Here is a 20,688-nt window from a genome sequence, read left to right as displayed (position 1 = left end):
GAAATGCCCCAAAACACAATGTCGACACATCACATTTTTCGACAGAAACCAGAGGTGTTTTTTGCAAAGTGCCTACCTTTGGATTTTGGCCTCTAGCTCAGCCGGCACCTAGGGAAACCTACCAAACCTGTGCGGGCTCTCACCAGGTTCTGTTACCCAGAATCCTTCGCAAACCTCAAGATTTGGCAAAAAAAAACACGTTTTCCTCACATTTCGGTGACAGAAAGTTCTGGAATCTGAGAGGAGCCACAAATTTCCTTCCACCCAGCGTTCCCCCAAGTCTCCTGATAAAAATGATACCTCACTTGTGTGGGTAGGCCTAGCGCCTGTGACAGGAAATGCCCCAAAAGACAACGTGGACACATCACATTTTTCTACAGAAAACAGAGGTGTTTTTTGCAAAGTGTCTACCTGTAGATTTTGGCCTCTAGCTCAGCCGGCACCTAGGGAAACCTACCAAACCTGTTCATTTTTGAAAACTAGAGACCTAGGGTAATCCAAGATGGGGTCTCACCAGGTTTTGTTACCCAGAATCCTTTGCAAACCTCAAAATTTGGCTAAAAAAAAAAAAAATCCTCACATTTCGGTGACAGAAAGTTCTGGAATCTGAGAGGCGCCACAAATTTCCTTCCACCCAGAGTTCTCCCAAGTCTCCCGATAAAAATGATACCTCACTTGTGTGGGTGAGCCAGGTGCCTCCAACAGAAAAAGGCCACAAACTTGTAGAGATTATGGGGATAGCACAGCGAGTTGATAAGCACATATTCTTCTTTTATACATCTTTAGGCTGACTCTGCTTTGGGGACCCACACAAGTGAGGTGTCATTTTACTTGGGAGACTGAGGGGAACGCTGGGGAAGAGGAATTTTGTGCTGGAGCGGTGATCGTACAAAGAAAAGTCAGGAAAATATGCTTTTTAAAGCAAATTTTGAGGTTTGCAGAGGAGTCTGGATAACAAAATATTGGGGGATCCACGCAAGCCACACTTCCCTGGACTCCTTGGGGTGTCTAGTTTTAAAAAATGTCTGGGTTTGGTAGGCTTCCCTAGATGAAGGCCGCACCCAGGACCAAAAACATAGGTGCCTCCTCCCCCCCAAACACAGGTAGTTTTGTAGTATATCATTTGGATGTTTCCACATACATCTGCGATGTGCCAAACACTAAAATTGTGAAAAGAAACACACTTAGGTTATGTGAAAAGGACTCCTCACCCACCAAGCAAGTTGGTGGCATGCTTCATCATCGGGGTCCCACCTTAGACATCTAGCGTGTCACAACTGTGCTGCGACGCCCGATTACAGCGGAGCAGGTTTTTTAATTTTTACCACACATACTGGTTGGATTTGGCACGAGGGTGAATGATGGTTTAGTAGATCAAAGTTTATTAACAAGAGATTTCACAAAAGTGAAATGCACTGTTAATAACTGAAAGGCCAAATAACTGAACCGATGACTTGTGGGCTGTAAAGCCACGGCAAGGCACCAAGCGCTTTACAGTCCATTCACACACCTTTCATACATGACATGCACAAGACTATTCACGCCTCCAGCCAAGGGCCCAGCACATTACAACACTCGCATCGACAGACAGCGCCACTCAAGGGCCCATCACTTTCATACGCCCACATGCTTGATACAGCAATCACACCAGCTGATGAGTGTGTGGACTGGCGTTTGGCTGGCATCGCCAGCCAAGCGACACCCTGCGCACGCCGCCAGCCAAGCACCACCCCAAGCACACCGCCAGCCAAGCGCCACCCCACCCATAGCGCCAGCCAAGTGCCACCCCAAGCGCACCGCCAGCCAAGTGCCACCCCAAGCACACCGCCAGCCAAGCGCCACCCCACGCACTCCGCCAGCCAAGCACCACCCCACGCACTCCGCCAGCCAAGCGCCACCCCACGCACTCCGCCAGCCAAGCGCCACCCCACGCACACCGCCAGCCAAGCGCCACCCCACGCACTCCGCCAGCCAAGCGCCACCCCACGCACACCGCCAGCCAAGCGCCACCCCATGCACACCGCCAGCCAAGCGCCACCCCATGCACACCTCCAGCCAAGCGCCACCCCACGCACACCGCAATCACTTTTTTTTTTGTTTATAAACAACAAAGAAACCACTAACTAATTATAAAATAAGTACAAAACTACAAACACAAAAGCTCTAACTAAATACGACAGTAATGCCAACCGTGAAACTGAACATATGAAAATATAAAATAGGCAGTTTACAATCACAGTATTTCCCAAAAGTTTTTCTTGGTGTGGTAACTTCTAAAACAGCCTGGCACACACAGCCCAGGCTTTGAAGGGCAATCAGGGCAGTACATCCGGATTACTCTCCTGGCACATACTATACATTTCTTTGTGGGCAAGTCTTTTTTCGGAGTGGGAGGAAAGTGATCTGGAAAGTGCTGATCTTTCAATCTAGCCACATCCTCCACCACTTCTACTCTAGGAACTCTTACCTGTTCCACCACAATAAGGCTCTCTATCACTGACCTCTGAAATTTAACAAATGTCATCCTTGACTCAGGTGAACAATCCTTGAACACAATAAAAGCACTAAAAGTTGCCAAATGAAATAAATGTAGGGCCAACTTTTTATACCATACGTAAGACTTACGAAAAGCAGTGTAAGGTTCTAACCTCTGATCTACTCTATCAACACTACCCATGTGCCTATTGTAGTCCAAAATGCATACAGGTTTGCGCACGTCCGCAACCTGACCCCAAGCAGTCACAGGGGAAGTACTCTCATCATGGATGGTAGATAGCATGTACACATCCCTCCTGTCCGAAAATTTCAGAGCTAGCAGCTTATTATTCCGCAAGGCACTGCACTGTCCCCTCTCAAGTTTTTTACAGACAAGCTCCCTTGGATAGCCTTTCCGGTTAGAACGGATTGTGCCACAAGCAACGGTGTCCACTCTAAACAACTCCTTGAACAACTGCACTCCAGTGTAGAAATTATCTACGTACAAATGGTGACCTTTGTTAAATAGTCGTCTACCAAGTTCCCACACAATTTGTTCGCTAACTCCAAAAGTGGCCGGACAACCAGGAGGGTCAATACTGGAATCCCTACCAGTGTAGACCCGGAAATCATACACATATCCTGTACTGCTTTCTGACAGCATATACAATTTAATCCCATACCGTGCCCTCTTACTAGGAATGTACTGCTTAAAAACTAAACACCCTTTGAAAAGGACCAAAGACTCGTGCACACTTATCTCTTTGCCTCGAACATAGACCTCTGAAAACCGATCTACAAAATGATCAAGGACAGGCCTAATCTTAAAAAGACGGTCACAATCAGGGTGATCTCGTGGCAAGTCTACAAAATGCAGCATACGAAGAAGAAGCAAATAGCGATTACGTGTCATAGTTGCAGGAAATATAGCCGTTGCCATCAAGGGACTAGTAGAACAATATGAAGCCAGTGACGGCTTCCTGATCAAGTCAAACCTAAAAACTTTTTCATCTTTTCCAGATATGTAGGAACCCACTGAGTAGCTCTAGACTGAGGCATGTCTGGCAGCATTGTCCCTCAAATATTGCTCTGCATACAAATTAGTCTTCTCCACAATCTCTTCCAAAAATACATCGTCCATAAACAAGTGAAAGCAATGGACAGGCAAAAAGTTTTCCGTATTGATTCTACACCCTGGGAGACCAGTAAATGCAGGTAACTGTGGCTGCTCCATGTTTGGGGCAATCCAGGTGACAGGTCTTCTAATGGGAAACCCTTCAGCCCCAGGCAGCTGCACTCTTGGCACATCAATGTCCTCCTCTAAAACAGGCCCTTCATCTGCACTGAGAGTAGCTTCCTCATCAGAAGAACCCTCTCGGACAGAAAACTCACTGCCAGAATCTCTCACTTCCTCCTCTGCCTCAGATGCAGAGTCAGTCTCGTAATCATGGTCTGAAGACGACTCAAAGAGCATGCCAACAACCTGCTGAGCGGTCACTCTGCGGCTGCCCATGATCCTCACTAACAACAAATGGATTGCCAACAACAACTAGCACTAAAATAAGTAATAGACGAAGTGTAGCTTTATCACAAAGAGTTATGTACTGAAAAACTATACCACTCACTTGCCTGAAAAAGCTACTCACCAGCAACTACTCTGCACAGACACAGCAATCACCAATGATATCCCACTAAAAAGAAAAAAGCAAATTAGACATATGACAACACAAATATCATTGTGCTCAAATCTAAGGACAATTTCAAACACAAAACTGCATTTAGTACACCACCTACAAACATGTCATTCATGCATGTCAACAATACTCCTTTGGAGTAAATTGTTTTCACTTACCTAAAACATGCAACTATGCAAACCGCAGGACAACTACTGCCAAATCCGCAATGATCCACAGCAAAGGAAGCAAAAGGCAAAAGCTTTGAACTCGAAAAAAAAGAAGAAATAAACTCTTAGAATCACAAATACAAATACTTCGCCAGTTGTCAAACACCCTGCCACCAAGAACTTAGAAATTGTCCCTGGTGCCTAAGTGGCTTCTGCCCCACTAGGAGGCAGATGGGCAGAAATGGCCAACAGCTCTGTACCCTGTTGGGGGGGGGGGGGGTGACCCTTGCCAAAGGGGGCAAACGGGACAAACGGGAGTGCCCCCAGCACAAAAAAAAAAAGGGAACCAAAATAAAAATCTCTGATATCTTGGTGCCTTCTGCCCCCCTTGGGGGCAGATGGGCCTAAAAAGAATATGCCGATCTGCCTCCAAGGTGGGCAGAAATGGCCATCACTAACGTGCCCCCTTTGGGGGGCGACCATTGTCAAAGGGCCCTCACACAAAACACACACAGGATCCCTGGCAGAAATGGGCAACAGATCTGTGCCCCCTTTAGGGGGTGACCCTTGGCAAAAGGGGGCACTCCCAGCACAAAACAAAATAAGGGGAACAAAAAAAAAATCCCTGGCGTATTGGTGGTTTCTGCCCTCCTTGGGGGCAGATGGCCCTACAAAAATAGGCCCATCTGCCCCCAAGGGTGGCAGAGATGGCCAATACGAAATTTCCCCCCTTTGGGGGGGTGACCCTTGCCCAAGGGGTGCCCCCAAACACACAAAACACACACAGACACACCACACAATCCCTGGCACCTAGTGGGTTTCGACCCCCCCGGGTGCCAGATCAGCCAAAAACATGGCCGATCTAGCCCCGGGGGGGGCAAAACATATAAAAAATGATTGCCCCCGGGGCAGCGACCCTTGCCTAAAGGGGGGGTCGCTGCCCAAAAACATAAGGAAAATAAATTCCCTGGTGTCTAGTGGTTTGACACTTCAATTTCCAAAACCTGCTTGGCGAGTTCCAGTGAAATATCACCAGAAATGCATGTTGTCCCGTATAGCCCCAAAAAATGTTACTTTGTTCCGGTGGCTTATGCCTTTCAAGTTGGTTTTCTTTCTTTCTATTGTCTACAGTTCTTGGGTCCTTTGAGCATCCGGTCTATGTGGTCCTCTACTTCTGCTATCCTGCTATCCTTCTGTCTGCTGAGCCATGCCATGTTTGAAAGGTTGCCAGGTTCATCTTTAGCAGCTGTCAAAGCAGTGTCTTCTTTGACCATCCTACTAGCTGTTTTTATTGATGTAAGCTACCTCCACAGTGTTTTCAGTATGACTGACAGTCTGTCCATGGAGATGGTTGGAGCAGCCATGTTTGATTTTCCTACAAATACCTTTGCTAATAGGATCTTCTGCAATGGTTTGGGCTTCATCGGATGATCAGGCTGTTTTGAGGAGAGCAGGGCAATCCTACATATGCGTGAGTCCCGCCTCTAAAGGTAATAGAGATATGTATACTGCTAATCTTGAGTCAGCTTTTGCCCTCTGTGCAGCACACCGAGACAAAGATCATGGTAGTACCTGGACAACTCTAATTTAACGGATTACAATCATTCCTGGGATTAGGATAATTTTGCACATTCAATTCCCAGAACAGAATGGATTTACCAGGGCATGTCAGGCAATGGGGTGCACTGCGAAAAGGATGCTATCAACACCACTGGCAGTATCTTGAAGGTATAAGAAATATGATCCACCATTGGCTGTGTGTCTGTAGGGGAAGAAGCATACTGAGACAGTATTAATCGGTTGAAGCCAATGCCCCCTTCGATGTCCTTTCATTGTGTGTGAAGCTCCGGATTTCATCTGTATTGCAGCACACACTGGCTATCATTGATTTCTTATTGATGTATCTGAAGAAGCAGCTCTGTCTCTGCATTCAGAGTTACAGCAACAACCCACTCTTCCAGTACTGCAGCCAGCTCTTGTAAGGGAAGGGAGTCTGACTGTTTGTCCCTGCATAGATCCTTCAGTCTTGACAGTACTTGCTTATAGCCCCCACTCTTGTGGTTTGATGTAAGATTTGGTGGGTTCGAAGTTAAGAGATTGAGTTCATTGAGCACTGCAATCTGTCAGCTCACTGGAGGGATCAGTCACACAGCTATCTGTTGAGCATGCATCTGGATAATGCAATGCAGACCCTTCCCTAGTTGTCAGAGCCATCAGCCCGTCTCATTGCCACTGCTCGATTGAAGCGCACACCAGGAAGTATCAAACTATTATTTGAAGCACAATTCTGCCATTCAGTGTCGTGGATCCACTTATTTTCATCATTGGGCCAGCAGGTTAGGGAAAAGCCACAATGGAAGATGCAAACTTGGTTGCAGCAAAGGCCCTCCTCCTCAAAATTAAAATGATTTGAGGGAATGTATTTGTACCACTTACGAGTCTTCTTTTAAAGGTCTCTCCCACTGCATCTCCAAGATGTTACTGACATACGATATTTCCGAACACAACTGAAGACCCATCTCTTCCTCCAATCATTTGGATCCCAAATGATTTGTCCCATCTTCAGTTCTCATCACAAGGTGAATGATTTCCCCACTAGTAAACTTGTAGTACCCACATTCTGGCATGCTGTTGGCACCTATACGTAGTAAAAAACAAAAAAGTATCCAGTAACAGCCAAATTAAGATGCTGATCATTTGGTTCGGTTATGGATGTATGCAGAGATATCACTTTATAAGGAGGTGAACATAGTGCATGGGGGTTTGAAGGCATGGTAGGAGGGTTGGCTAGTACATGTCCTGTCAGGCTCTGGAAGAACATCTTGTTAAAAAGAAGGTGCTAAGAAGCAAAGCCGTGCAGTAGGTAAGCAGAAGCTTGATGCCAGCTAAACCGTTAGACCATATTTTGAGTAGATTCATCCCCACACTTGCCCCACAGTAGGAAGATTGTACCCAGTCAGGCTGCTGGCAGTGACATAATGCAGATGGAAATTACCTCAGGAAGAATGATACTTTGTATGGAAGCATGGTGTGTTGGAAACTAGTGGCACACCATTGTCCAACAGTTTAAGGAAAGTTTGGCAAACCTTGTTCTTTAAGGAACTTGGCAAAACATTTGAAGAAGGATCAGTACAAAGGGGAGCGGGCAATCCTAAAAAAAAATTAAATACTGCTTATGTTAACACATCTCAACAATTATTATCTCTGTATTTAGCGACCCGTTTTTTGTTTTCCTTATGATGTGGACTTCGTTTTTGTCTTATTCTTATTTCTCGCATTTGTAATCTTGCATGCTTCCTTCTTTCATGTGTTGTTAATTTGCCATTAATAAATAAATAAATATGGTTGTTTAAACAATTATTTATAGGCATATATCTGTCAACAATACGTGAACTTTTTAAGGTCCTGGCTGAAACATATCTGTTATACTTTTAGGTAGAATAACTCAGTCTTTGAAAAGAACTCTTACTTTCAAGGATGGCCGATGTATCAGGTCAGTGAAACTTATACTTTGCAGAACATGTTTAGTGTATAGCTTCTTACAGAACTGAATTCAATATATTTACTGTTTGCAGAGCTGGAACAGGAGCTCAAATCCATTAACAGCGAGCTCCAGGCTGTCGAAATCCAAGTTCAAGAACTACTTGAAAGGCAGCAAGTGCTTCTCCAGAATAAGTCTGTGCTGAAGAAGAAAATAAAGCAGCTTTCTGAAGATGCAGAGGAAGGAGCGAGTTTGGGAAATGACTTGGCAGAAACCTGGAACAAGGAAGGTATGAAAGATAATCAGTTTATTCTTGATTAACTCTTCTTACTGAAAGAAGTAGGGTTCTGTGCGTGGATAAATTTAGGGAAATATATTTGACTGCCAAAGCTTTTGAGTTTGGACTTTAAATGTTCATGTTGCTGAGGCTTAGCTTTGAAGTTGAAGAACAGCAATCCCAGCAGAGATGGGTATTAGCAACGACAGATTGTAGGACTTCGAAGAATACATATGCCTCCTCATAATTAAAAGCACTCCCAATAATTTCTTTCATAATAGCATACAAGGTTTGCTGTCTTGTTGGCTGTACGGATCACAACTTATATTGTACTATTATACTATTTAATTTTAATTATAAAAAACACATCAGTAGGCACACTGTTGGAAGACTTCAAAGATCCTGCTCATTGCCACATATGAATCTTTTGGCCCAAGGTTTTTATGCTATTTTAGAGTAGCATGCCTAGTACACGTGTTCTTTTTGGCCCAGCTTGCTCCCAAGATGCTTCAGGACGTCAGACAGAAAATCATACAAACCCCCAACACAGTGTGTGTCAGAGTTTCATAGCACCAGGCCTTGACCAGCTCCCACCATTAGGCAAAGGACAGGTCACATCCTCAGAGACAAGTTGGTAAAAGGTCTTTGGTACAGCTCTTCAACACCAGGTTAACACAACCACAGATCTTTGAGCATGACATTATGTCCTAACCAAAGATAAATCAGAAAACAATACTAAGAACATATCACCTCAAAGTGCCTTAGATAATAATCATGAGATTTGGCATTGAGTATGTCCCAGAATGCATCCAGCGCTATAGCATAGGATCCTACTAATGATAAGTTATTTTCTTTGTAAGTACCAATAACATAACATCACATCACATAGCATGTAGATGGGAGACACTGACCTTCTAAACGATTTGGATATTAGCACCTGCATTGGGAGGCATTTAGCATGTTTTAAGTAGGAGGTAAGTGATAGCACACACACACACACACACACACACACACTTTTGAAACCAGAGGTACCATTACATAGATTCATTCTGTGGTTTAGTGTAAGTCAGTTTAGAAAGGTTTGAATAATAAAGCAATTTAAAATGCGGATTCATCAAAATGAGGTATATCTGTATGATTGTATTTGCGAACCAATTTGCAGGTGTTAGTACCGTGAACATAATTTAAATTGATTGACAGAGATTAATTCAGCCACATTTACTAATTTACAAGACCAGCTGAGTCCAGAATATATAATGAATCCTATATATTTTTTTATCTATTCTAAATGCCTGCTCTTGTGTAATTTTCTATTGTCGTTCTAAGCTATGCACCCGGTGTGATACATATGCCACAGTGGCTGTACATCTTAAATTATCTTGAATTGTATCCATGGGCTCTCATCTGCTGTTCAGCCGTCCATTGCTTTCAAGATAGGATTTTTTTAACCTCTTATAAACCTGTCATCTTTCCGAAACCTTTCCTATGAACCCTCAAAAGGGAAGTTGTAAGAGCCTTTTCTTATAAGACCTAATGATGGGATTGTTTGAGCTAAGATAGAGACACTAAAACCATACTTAACCACCTTTTTAGGGTCGAGCCTGCGTTGCATGCGCTCGTGCATGCGTATCACAGCGAGACGCTTTAGTTCTTAGAAAAGGGCTCAGAGCCCTGTCGACGTCACGTCACTGTGTTTGATTGGTGTGTGGGCTTGCCTAGTAAAATCTGCTTGCTTTCATTAGTAGAAGGCATGCACACGTCATGCCTTTTCCGGTGGTTAGCCCTCCTTGAGCGCAGCGACCAAGTACAGAAAAAACATGCGAGGCTCGCTGTTTTCTGTCGAGTCGTGGACTACTTTTTCTCTATTTTCCTAGCGCGATTTCTCTTGGCAGAAGACGAGCGCTTTACACAATTAATTTAACTTTTTCGGGTTACGTACATAAAAGCACTTTTGCCGATAGATGAAAAGTCGGGTTAGGAGTTTACAACGCGATCAGCTCTAACATGAGCAAACCCGAGACCCGTTGCATTGCAAAAGCTTGTTAAGATAGCCACTCTATCTACGATGGACACGGTTTCCGGGTTCTCCCCTTCTTGTCCCCGTAGCTTGTAGGTGGGCATGTTTGACTGATTATATCCATTACGGAACTTGACAGTTGATTTGGAGCAGTGGACGTCTGATATATTTGGATATATTAACTGCAGCAAATTGATATAATCTGTTAAATTACTGGTTTTAACTTTGTTGCTAAGTAATATTTAGATCAATTGCTTGATTATAAGCACATTGCAGTTCCATGGCCTCCATCAGTATATTCTAACCCTTAGGGTCGAAACCTTTGAGCCCTGCCCAGAGTAATGTTATATATTTATATATATAGGTTTAATTTCCAGGTTCATCAAGTTATTCTGCTTTTGTTGAGAGCTTGAGTTAACTGACTACTGAATAGGAAATTACTTAATAGTCCGTACTTTTTCACTTATGTCCTGTGATGTATTGCTGTTAAGCAATGGCCGGTTATAATTTAGTGGATTTCGAGTTTTTCAACTCATCAAATCACTTGACTGTAAGGTCGGCAGGCAAATTTGTAAAACTATTTGTTGACTGGTTTTAATTTCACAATGTTCAGTTTATCTGTTTGTTAAAAATGCACTTTTGTTAAATACACTTTTTAACCACTTGAGCTGGAAAAAATACATTTTGCTTTCTAAAGCTGCTTATAGCAATGTTTTATAAATTACAATATCCGAATCATATGGCTAATATATTTTAAGCTATGTTTTAAGGGTATTGTTACCGTTACCAGAAAATGTACTGTCATATGAGAAACTTCAAATAGAAAAACAGTTTATTTTTGTTAGAGAACTAAGGGCCAGATGTAGCGATATCCAATTTTGAGACTTGCAAATTGCGAGTCTGACCGACTCTCAATTTGCAAGTCGCAAAATTGGATGCAGAAAGGTGTCTCAGACACCTTCTGCGACTCGCTATGGGGTCGCAAAGACCCACCTCATCAATATTCATGAGGTGGGTCGCAGTTTGCGACCCCATAGCGAGTCCTTGCACTCACAGGGATGGTGGCCTGCTGTAGTCAGCAGACCTCCATGTCTGTGACTGCTTTTTCAATAAAGCAGTTTTTTTTTTCATTTTGCAGCCCGTTTTCCTTAAAGGAAAACGAGCTGCAAAATGAAAACTAAACCGAAACCATTTGGTTTCGTTTTTTTCAGAGTAGGCAGTGGTCCATAGGACCACTGCCTACTCTGAAAAAATATTTTTCTCGGCATTCACAAAGGGGAAGGAGTCCCATGGGGACCCCTTCCCTTTTGCGAATGAGTTATCACCAGTGTGACACTGGTGGTAACTGCGAGTTGGTCACAACACTGCATTCGCGGTCACAAAGCAACTCTGAATCGCGATGCGGTCGAAATTGGAAGGGAACACCCCTTCCTATTTGCGAGTCGCATTCACAAATTGGGAGTCGGTACCGACTCGCAATTTGTGAATGAGCATCGCGGTCGGCCGTTTGCATGCCGCAAACTGTGTTTTACGCAGTTTGCGACATGCAAACGGCTTCGTACATCTGGCCCTAAGAGCCAGATGTACATAGGTTTTTTGTGCTCACAAATGGCCCAATTCACAGAATCGGGTCGTTTGCAACTGCAAAAATACTATTTTTTTAGTACAAATCTTATTCTGCCATTTGAAAACCTATTACCAAATCGCAAAATGGGTTTGCGATTTGTTATTAGGAATGGGTGTGTTAAGGCGTCCCTACCTAATAGGGACCTGCATTGGGATGTAAGAATGTTTTGCGACCGAAATGTGGTTGCAAAACACTGCATTCGCGGTCACAAAGCAACTCTGAATCGCGATGCGGTCGAAATTGGAAGGGAACACCCCTTCCTATTTGCGAGTCGCATTCACAAATTGGGAGTCGGTACCGCCCAATCAAGGGATTTCCCTCAGCCGCGGCCGCCGATCAAGGCGGCTCCGGTGATCCCAGAAGGATCAGTACGTGAGGGCAGCGTCACCCACGGGCGCCCCCTTGCACTATTGGCCATTTCCGGCCCCCGACACGCCCGGGGCGGCCGGAGTCCGCCTTGGCTCACAGAAACGTAGGCAGCTCGCAAGACTTCCGGCCCCCGGGCTGCGACGGTGATTGCCAGCAGCTGTAGCTCATTGCACCCTATGTAGACCACTATATCAGCTACCGACAATCAGGCCACTTTACCCAAGCGGTCCTGAATGAGAGGTCGGTATAGGTGAACAGAGAGCGCCCACCTTTGATGCAGTGAGTCGGCCATCGTTGGAGACACTGATAAGAAGCCTCCTTTCTCCCTTCTCTTTTTTCTCTTCTTTTTCTCAGGTTCTGTTCCCTCCTCCCTTTTCTCTTCTTCTTCTTTTCTTTCTTCTTCTTTCCTTTCATTGTTCTCTCCCCCCTCCCTCTCTGCCCCCTCCCGCTTTTTTCCTTTTTCCTCCCCTTTTTCCCCTCTCCAGTGACCTCCTTCTCAGATTTCTACAGTTTTTCACCCTGTTCTTGGCTATTTCTTGACTACCCCCGTTCTATTTTTTCATCTTTGTTCTCCCCTTCTGCTCTTTTCCTCTTAACCCTAGAGTCTGACTATAAGGGGACGCTCCCTCTCCAGGATACCAGAGGCTAATAGCCTCCAGTGTTATAGGATTTGTCTGCCCTTACCTATCGTTCGCCTTGCATAGCCAGCATTGCTGCGACTGTTATTTATAATTGCAACCAGTACTCCTGTGTTCTGCATGAAATTTGTCACGTGTGTTGTGGTTTGCTGTGGATTATCTTCTCACCGTCAATTTTGGTCTGTTTTTTTATTATTTTATTTATTGTAGGTTCTCCCCAGGTATTCCCTTGGTTAAGGTAGGCCCTTCCTCACCCCTTTTTTCTGTGATTATTTCTGCAGCGCTTAATAAGCATTTGCAACAGGGATCCAACGCCCTGCTGAATGCCCAGAGACCCTCCATAGCTCAATCATAAGGGCAGAAACATGTCGGCTACGTCTTTTAGATAGGTGACCTTGTGAGTCATTGTTCTCACACTGGTTCCCCACTTCTTTTAATCACACCACACAGAACCTTCTATTAAACTCACCCGGGTATCTGAGTAGGTGTTTTTATCTCCATAGCATAGCTGGATCCCCTTTTTCCAGAAATCAAATTAATTTACGCACTCCCTCCTGTTCTTTTAACAGTGAGGTTGAGTCCGCCCAGGTGGTATTGTCCTACCTGGGTGGGGCTAGGTGGTCATATGATGAAGCATGACACTATATAGTGTGTGAGACCACCTAGTCCGTAAAGGAAATCCCCCTCTACAGACCTCATACCACCCCGCAATCCCTCCAAAATTTACCTTTAGTCGAGGTACAAGATTGGTCTAGTGTCGCAACTGGCACACTATCAATCTACTTATAGTTACACCCCGTACTCCCTTTTGTGATTTAGATAGGAATGCTTAGTCATAGAATATAACTACTTTGGGAAGATATTTCAAAAATCCTTGAAAAGGACAACATACATGATTTGGGCAGTGCAGTAATTCCATTCTCACTTGCCCCGCTTAGTCGGGTTCTGAGTCCTTTGGTGCATCTAGGGCCGAACCTATAAAGAGCCACCTGATTAATAATGCCACAATATTTCTCAAAACCAAGTGGGCGTCATAGAACAAAGCAACATTCTAGAATGCTTTTTGTTGGTGTTTGTTAGTGATGCAGGACTCAATAAAGAGAACAGCTTTTTTTCTTTACTGGATGATCCCTTAAGGTACTTTACAGTCTGCGTGGTAATTAAGAAAGCTACTCTTACATGGCCAACTTCCAACTGACAACCTTTGCTTGTTCTGTTCCTGATGATGGTTCTTCCAGCTATGCGTGCTGATGGCAGTGTCAGTTATTAGGTGCAGAGTATCATCATCATTCACACACTGAAGACTCACCCAGTGTCCATTTTCCTGCTGCAGACACATCCAGATCTTAGCAATTTAACTACTATGAAAGCATAGTTAAAAATAAAACTCGATCATAAAAAAAAACCTTCCTTTGAAATGCTGGCTTTTGGTTCTGAATGATAATGTGACTTCCCTGATCTATCAGAGCTTCTGACCGGCATGCTGAGCTGGCTGCCATGTTCTCCTTGGCTCAGTTTCGCCTACATTGTTATCAATCCATGTTAACTCTTACGTTGTCAAATTCTGCACTTTGCATTGTCGGGATGTAGGTCAGTGGTGAGGAGGTTTGACCTCCGAGTGATCGTGCCAAAGAGAGGATTGTAGTGTACAATTATGACTAAATAAATATACAGACGTACATGCTCAGTCACAAAGGGTGTGCAAAATGAAGCATAGTCTAGGTGGTAATTTTGTTTTGTTCTGTAAGAGCCACTTTAGTCCCCTTGAATGCCCACATATCTGTGTCGGGTCAGTGTATTAAGTTGGGCGGTTTCCTTTGAGTCTTAGTAGAGCGGCAGGAGGTAATGTCTCATTCCTTCTCCCCATGCTCGAATTTCCTTGTTCAAAGATTGGGATATTTCTCATTGGACACCTAGGATGGGAGTTTGGGTCTCTAATCCTAGCATCCCAAAGAGGTTCCTTGGAAGATTATGATTACCTTGGGGGGTGTAAGGTTTTGCAGCAGTGTCCTTTCTATACTGAAAACCCTTTGGATATTCACTGTTATGCTTACAAAGGTAAAGTCCTTATAGCTAACTTGTTATATCAGATTTTGGTAGATTTTGATATAGAATTAAACAGTATGTCTTTCTGTTCATGGTATTTCAAATATTAGTTGTTCCATTTGCAATTTGGCTTTATTCTTCATCATTCTAATTTGAGATTGTTTTCAATTGTCACTGATCATCCACTCAGTTGATGATGTAAAGAGATTCTTTACCACATGGCAAACTCATTTGTGTGATTTAACAGACATGTATCATCAGTGTTGACCAATAATGCAGTATACATGACTTACATTGCAAATAAAGCAGTAGAGCACATTTTTAATATTTTGAATTAACATTTTATTACAGACTTTCCGTGGTCCCAAAAGGTCAAAGATGCCTTGAACAGTGTGTTTAAACTTGACAAGTTTCGTTCACTGCAACTTGAATCAATCAATGTAACAATGTCTGGGAAAGATATATTTCTAGTGATGCCTACTGGAGGGGGAAAGAGCTTGTGTTACCAGTTACCTGCAGTGTGTTCAGATGGTAAGTAAAACAGTAGACATATCTATTTTGTGGGTTAATTGTACATTTCCTAATGTTTCATAATCTTTCCATGCACATTTCAGATCACTCTATCTTAGTTGTGTCAAGTAATTGGCTTTCAACATAGCGCTGAATGCAAATCACTGCATTGTGTTAGGCTGGGAAACAGGTTTCCAGACTTCTCGGTATGGAGATGCTGTCTGACACAATATTCAGCCCCCCTTCAGAATAATTTTTTTAGGCTCCTGTTAAAATTGGTTGAATTTACCTCATCTTGATTCCTGATCACCGATAATCCAATATCAGACATGCCAACTTTGAAATTAGTTTTTCTGTGTGAAAAGGATTTGGGGCCTTGATGGGGCATGGAGGAGGCTTTGAGCCCAAAATGTGGAAGGGTAGAGGGACAAGGAGAGAGGATGGAGCTTGGAGTGCATCACCCTGAGGCTTGTGAGGCTGGCGCTGACATGTTGGAGAGGTTTTAAAACCCTTGTTGAGTGTCTGCTATGCTGAGCCCCCAACACAATGAGTTGGAAATCTCTCCTCTGCATGGGATTTCATTTCTTGGTGTACACACTATGTGATATTGGCTCTTCATCTAGATACTGTGCAAAGCTAGCTGATATTGAGTGACACCCATTGGCACCATGTTGGCAACTCTGTGATATCATGAAGTTCATCCTCTGCACACATTTTCCAGTACCTCTTGTACTGTTCCTCATTTTCTTTCTGAACCTCCTCTAATTATTGTTCTCGTGATCCTCATCCCCCCTCCCCTTTTCCTCCATATCATTAACCCCCTTTATATTGTTCTCCATATTGTTATCCTCATCATGTTCCTCCTTACCCTTCTTATAAACTTCCATCCCACCCCTATCATCACCCTTAGCCTAGTTTTCCCTCTCAACCATTCCCTCCTCATGCTCAACCCCTGCTCGATTGAAGGCAAATAATAAGTGAAACATGACTTATTACATCAAACATAGGTTCACTGCAGAACAAGCTGTAATACATTGGAATATCATGTTTAGCTAAGAGTCAAAACTACAAGCAAATATTCAATGATTTAATATTAAATTCTACATTTGGAATGTGGTGTTTAATGTGCAGGGAGTAAGTAACCAGTAACCTAGCTCCTGACATGTTTTCTGCCCCCTCAGGAAATACATGCTTTACAGCTGCAGTTGATCTGCACGTATTTCCAGAGAGGTGGAAAGAAGAATCCATGGAAATGAGGATTGTACAGTATGCATTTCTCAAGTAATCCACATTTGATGACCACTGTAATGAAGTCTCTGGAGTAGATAATAATGAATCCTGTTTACCTTGGCAACCAAGGCATTGATTGCATCATAAAAGTCTTAAAGGTAGACAGTCTGTTAGAAAATGTTGTATCCTCAATAAATTATCTATTTCTTGCAAGCTGCTGGGTAAGGTATTCAGTGAAAAAATAAAGTTTATACAATGATGAAGTAGGGAAATTCAGTTGGATTGGAGACCAATATTGAATGCTGATTAGTAATTCTGTGTGTTCTTCACATGAATGTGCTACCACTGGTGTTTAACAATGGTATGAATAGAAGCAGCTTTCTCAATTTTCTGTGGTTTTCTCTTGGGGGAGCTTTATGGAGAGGGGCACGATGATGCAGCTACGATGGGGTACTGATTAGATGAGTGCAAATTAAATAAACCATTCTGGAATGGGGTCTCTAGTTGGCAGTTAGTTTACACCCTGTCCAAGTAGGGACCCTCACTCTAGTCAGGGTAAGGGAGATAGACAGCACAGATAACCGCATAACCCCTGCTCAGCCCCTTGGTAGCTTGGCATAAGCAGCCAGGCTTATCTCAGAGGCAATGTGTAAATTATTTGTACCAGCACACACACAGTGACAACACCACAAAAATACTCACACCAGTTTATAATAATAGCCAATATTTATCTCAGTAAAACATGACCATAACAACCAAAATCAAACATAGACAAGCAAAGATACAATTTGTCAAAAGTTAAACTCTCTCCGTTGTTCACAAGATCCTGCTTTATCCAGGCCTGCCCCCAGACACACACCAGGGGGTTGGAGACTGCATTGTGTGAGGACAGACACAGCCCTTTCAGGTGCAGGTGTCAGCCCCTCCCCCTCTCTACTTTAGCCCAGGAAGACTCATCAGGATATGCAGGACACACCTCAGCACCCTTTGGGTCACTGTCTAGAAGTAATTCACAAACAGACCAACTGTCAATCTGACCCAGATGTGGATTCCAGAGGCAGGCAAAGGCAAGAAAATGCCCACGTTCTAAAAGTGGCATTTTCAAACCGACAATCTAAAAAAAAAAAAACTTTACCAAAAGATGTATTTTTAAATTGTGAGTTCAGAGACCCCAAACTCCACATCCCCCTGTGCTCCCAATGGAAAACTGCACTTAAAAGATATTTAAAGGCAATCCCCATGTTAACCTTTGAGAGAGATAAGCCTTGAAATAGTGAAAAACGAATTTGACAGTATTTCACTATCAGGACATATAAAGCACACTAGCATATGTCCTACGTTTTAAATACACTGCACCCTGCCCATGGGCCTACCTAGGGCCTACCTCAGGGGTGACTTACATGTAGTAAAAAGGGTAGGTTTGGGCCTGGCAAGTGGGTACACTTGTGCTGTCGAATTGGCAGTGCAAAACTGCACACACAGACACTGCAGTGGCAGATTTGAAACATTCTTAAAGGGCTACTTATGTGGGTGGCACAATCAGTGCTGCAGGCCCAGTAGTAGCATTTGATTTACAGGCCCTGGGCACACATAGTTCACGTTACTAGGGGCTTACTAGTTAATCAAATAAGCCAATCGGGGATAATCAATCATAATCACAATGTATACAGTGAATACTTGCACTTTAGCTCTGGTCAGCAGTGATAAAACCCCCAAAGTACCAAAAATTACCAAACACGAAGTCCAGCACGCATTCAAAAGTACAGGAAGCAGAGGCAAAAAGACAAGGGAAACCACTCCAAGGATGCCAGGTCTAACACTCCCAAACCAAAAACATAATTGCATCCACGTTCTCAGAGAACAGAGATATGTCCTTTCTGAGTGAAGCAGAGAATGAAGAAGGTTATCGGCCACAAAGTCCATTACATAATTTAATTAAAGTCCACTTAGTTGCATCTAGGATTTCTTTTTATCAAATGGTGGAGAGTCCATGTATGGGCAATCAGTAATGTAAAGTGTGGTTTTATATGATGCTTGAAAACAAATCAATGTAACAAGCACCTAGAGACGTACCGCAAACAGACCTAGACTCAGGCATTATGGAAATCCTTTTAATTCAACAACTGTGTGTAGAAGAGGAGATGTTGATTATTGGGTGTCATTGGGAAACAAAGGTTTAAAAAAGAGACATGCACTCCTTGCAGTTTCACACGGGATGAGAAGCAGGAGGAGAATGTTGCCTTTTAAGTCTCTCTAAGAAAAACATAAAATGCAGATTTAAAAAAGGAAAGTCAGAGGGGATAAAATAAGCTTCTCCAGCGGGCCTCAAGCCCAATAGGGACAAATTTGCAGGTAAAGTGAGGGAAGTATATTTGTCTTCCATTTGTTGACCAGAAAGAGCAGACAGCTCTTCTTTCAAACTTTCGGTAGGCAATTGACTAAGATCTCATGGATGACTGTAAAAAAACTAGCATCTCCTACCATATGACAGTGAATAGTGATGATACAGCTTCTATCTGAGGCCAGTGGTCCAGACAATTCAGTGGGGTTTGGAGCCCAGAACCCATAGGGGCCAACTGTATCAGCTGTTGAGCTGTGCCCTACACCTCTACAGCTTTATCTGATCTACATCCATGGTCAGGGTCTGCCTGGGACAGAAAGGAGGCCATGGAACGAACTTAAAAGCTGCCTCCAGTAGCGAATGTGATAACTAAGAAAAGATCCACGTTTTCATGTCATTGCACTTTTAAACTTGTAAAGACAAGCTGTATAAGTGTTTTTGCACGTTGGTGAAGCTGCATGCACTTGTGTTTGCTGCAGCAAATGTTTGTGATTATATCAGAGAAATCAACAGTAAACACCGACCCGCCAGACCATAAACAGGCCCATACACTGACCTGCCATACCAGCCCTTAGGGGACTGCCAAATTGCTCCATAGGCCAGTCTGACCCTGGGCAGAGTTACCAGTAGACAGAGAAGGATTATCTTCGACTAGCTTATTTGCCATTTGTCAATCGAGTCTTGGCTCAGCCCAGTAAGGTATTCATCTCTCACCTAATGCAATCGGCAACATGGGTACGTCCTTCCGCCTGCATTCAAGTGCTTGTGTTGAGTTGCATGAGTGGCTGCTTTACAACTGTAGCACCCTCTATCCTCTCCTGCTGGCTTTCTCCCGTATGTCTCACTCTAAAGTGCTGATGCTGCATGCGAGAGATTCCACACTAAGAGCCAGATGTACGAAAGGATTTTACCCATTCTGTGTCTATGGGAAAAAGCTTTCCTACATATGGCCCTAAATCCGGAAATACTGGCTTTGCAGTGTTTGGTTTTCATTAGTTGGTTATGCACTTGTACTGCCCATTGTACTACAAAAAGTCTTTAAAAAAATATAAAAGAAGCTGTATATCACTTTGCTAAGTGAGAAATGTGTAATGGCTATAGTGTAAAATGCCAACTTTTATTGTTTATTTCACGTCAGCAGAACGTTAGAACAATAGCAGACCAGCTGTTAACAATAATTTAACATAAACTGAGAGCGGGCTTTGGCTTTGCCCCTCATTCAGTTGGTTTTTAATCTATTCAACTGTCGACTCCTTATTTGATGTTTTTCCTTTATTTTATTGTCCTATCCAATGAGCGTTTTTGGTCTTATTGTCTTTTGATTGGATGAGTTGTCTGTCCTTCCACTGCTGACAGCAGGAAACTGTTTCTCCGTTTACAAGTTATTAAATACGGCATTTGAGTTTCATCAGTGGATTGGAGAACATGTCCCGAACTTTCCTTTTTCCTCCAGTGCGCGACCTTTTCTTATTGCTCTCTCGAACCTCTTTTCTCTGCCCTCTATTTTACGACGGTTGCTCGTTGCTCCGGGCACACCAGGCATATGCTTTCCGAGTGCGCTCTTGGCCATTGTTCCAGTATGTTTGAAGTATTGTGCTTTGCACCAGTGCGGTTCTGACTCTTAGAAATCAGCGAATATCCTTCTTTGTTGTGATTGTGGGTGACTACACCCACTCAGTGATTGGCAAGGCTGCCCCAGTGATGGGCACTTGATGGGCAGATGCAGGGACACCTGGAGAGAAACCGCGTATCTGAACAGAACAGTGACCCCTTCCCGTGGCAGGACCGTTAAGGAGCTGTTCCTAGCATTTAACCCCCCAAAGAGACTCCTCCC

At 43.5% G+C, this 20,688-nt stretch overlaps 1 protein-coding gene across 2 annotated transcripts in view; it reads left to right on the top strand.

The window, feature by feature from the left end:
• Positions 1–20,688, top strand: part of RECQL (RecQ like helicase) — a 162,671-nt gene that overhangs the window by 39,256 nt on the left and 102,727 nt on the right. For both annotated transcript variants that reach the window (XM_069228534.1, XM_069228532.1), the window contains exons 2-4: positions 7,754–7,811; positions 7,894–8,088; positions 15,125–15,304. In XM_069228534.1, coding sequence (XP_069084635.1) covers positions 7,796–7,811; positions 7,894–8,088; positions 15,125–15,304 — 391 coding nt within the window. In that variant the 5' untranslated portion in view covers positions 7,754–7,795. The remainder of the gene's footprint in view (positions 1–7,753; positions 7,812–7,893; positions 8,089–15,124; positions 15,305–20,688) is intronic.

Source organism: Pleurodeles waltl, chromosome 4_1 (assembly GCF_031143425.1).
Source record: "Pleurodeles waltl isolate 20211129_DDA chromosome 4_1, aPleWal1.hap1.20221129, whole genome shotgun sequence".
NCBI lineage: Eukaryota > Metazoa > Chordata > Amphibia > Caudata > Salamandridae > Pleurodeles > Pleurodeles waltl.
The sequence above is the reverse complement of the archived record's forward strand: the minus strand, read 5'-3'. Positions and strand labels throughout refer to the sequence as shown.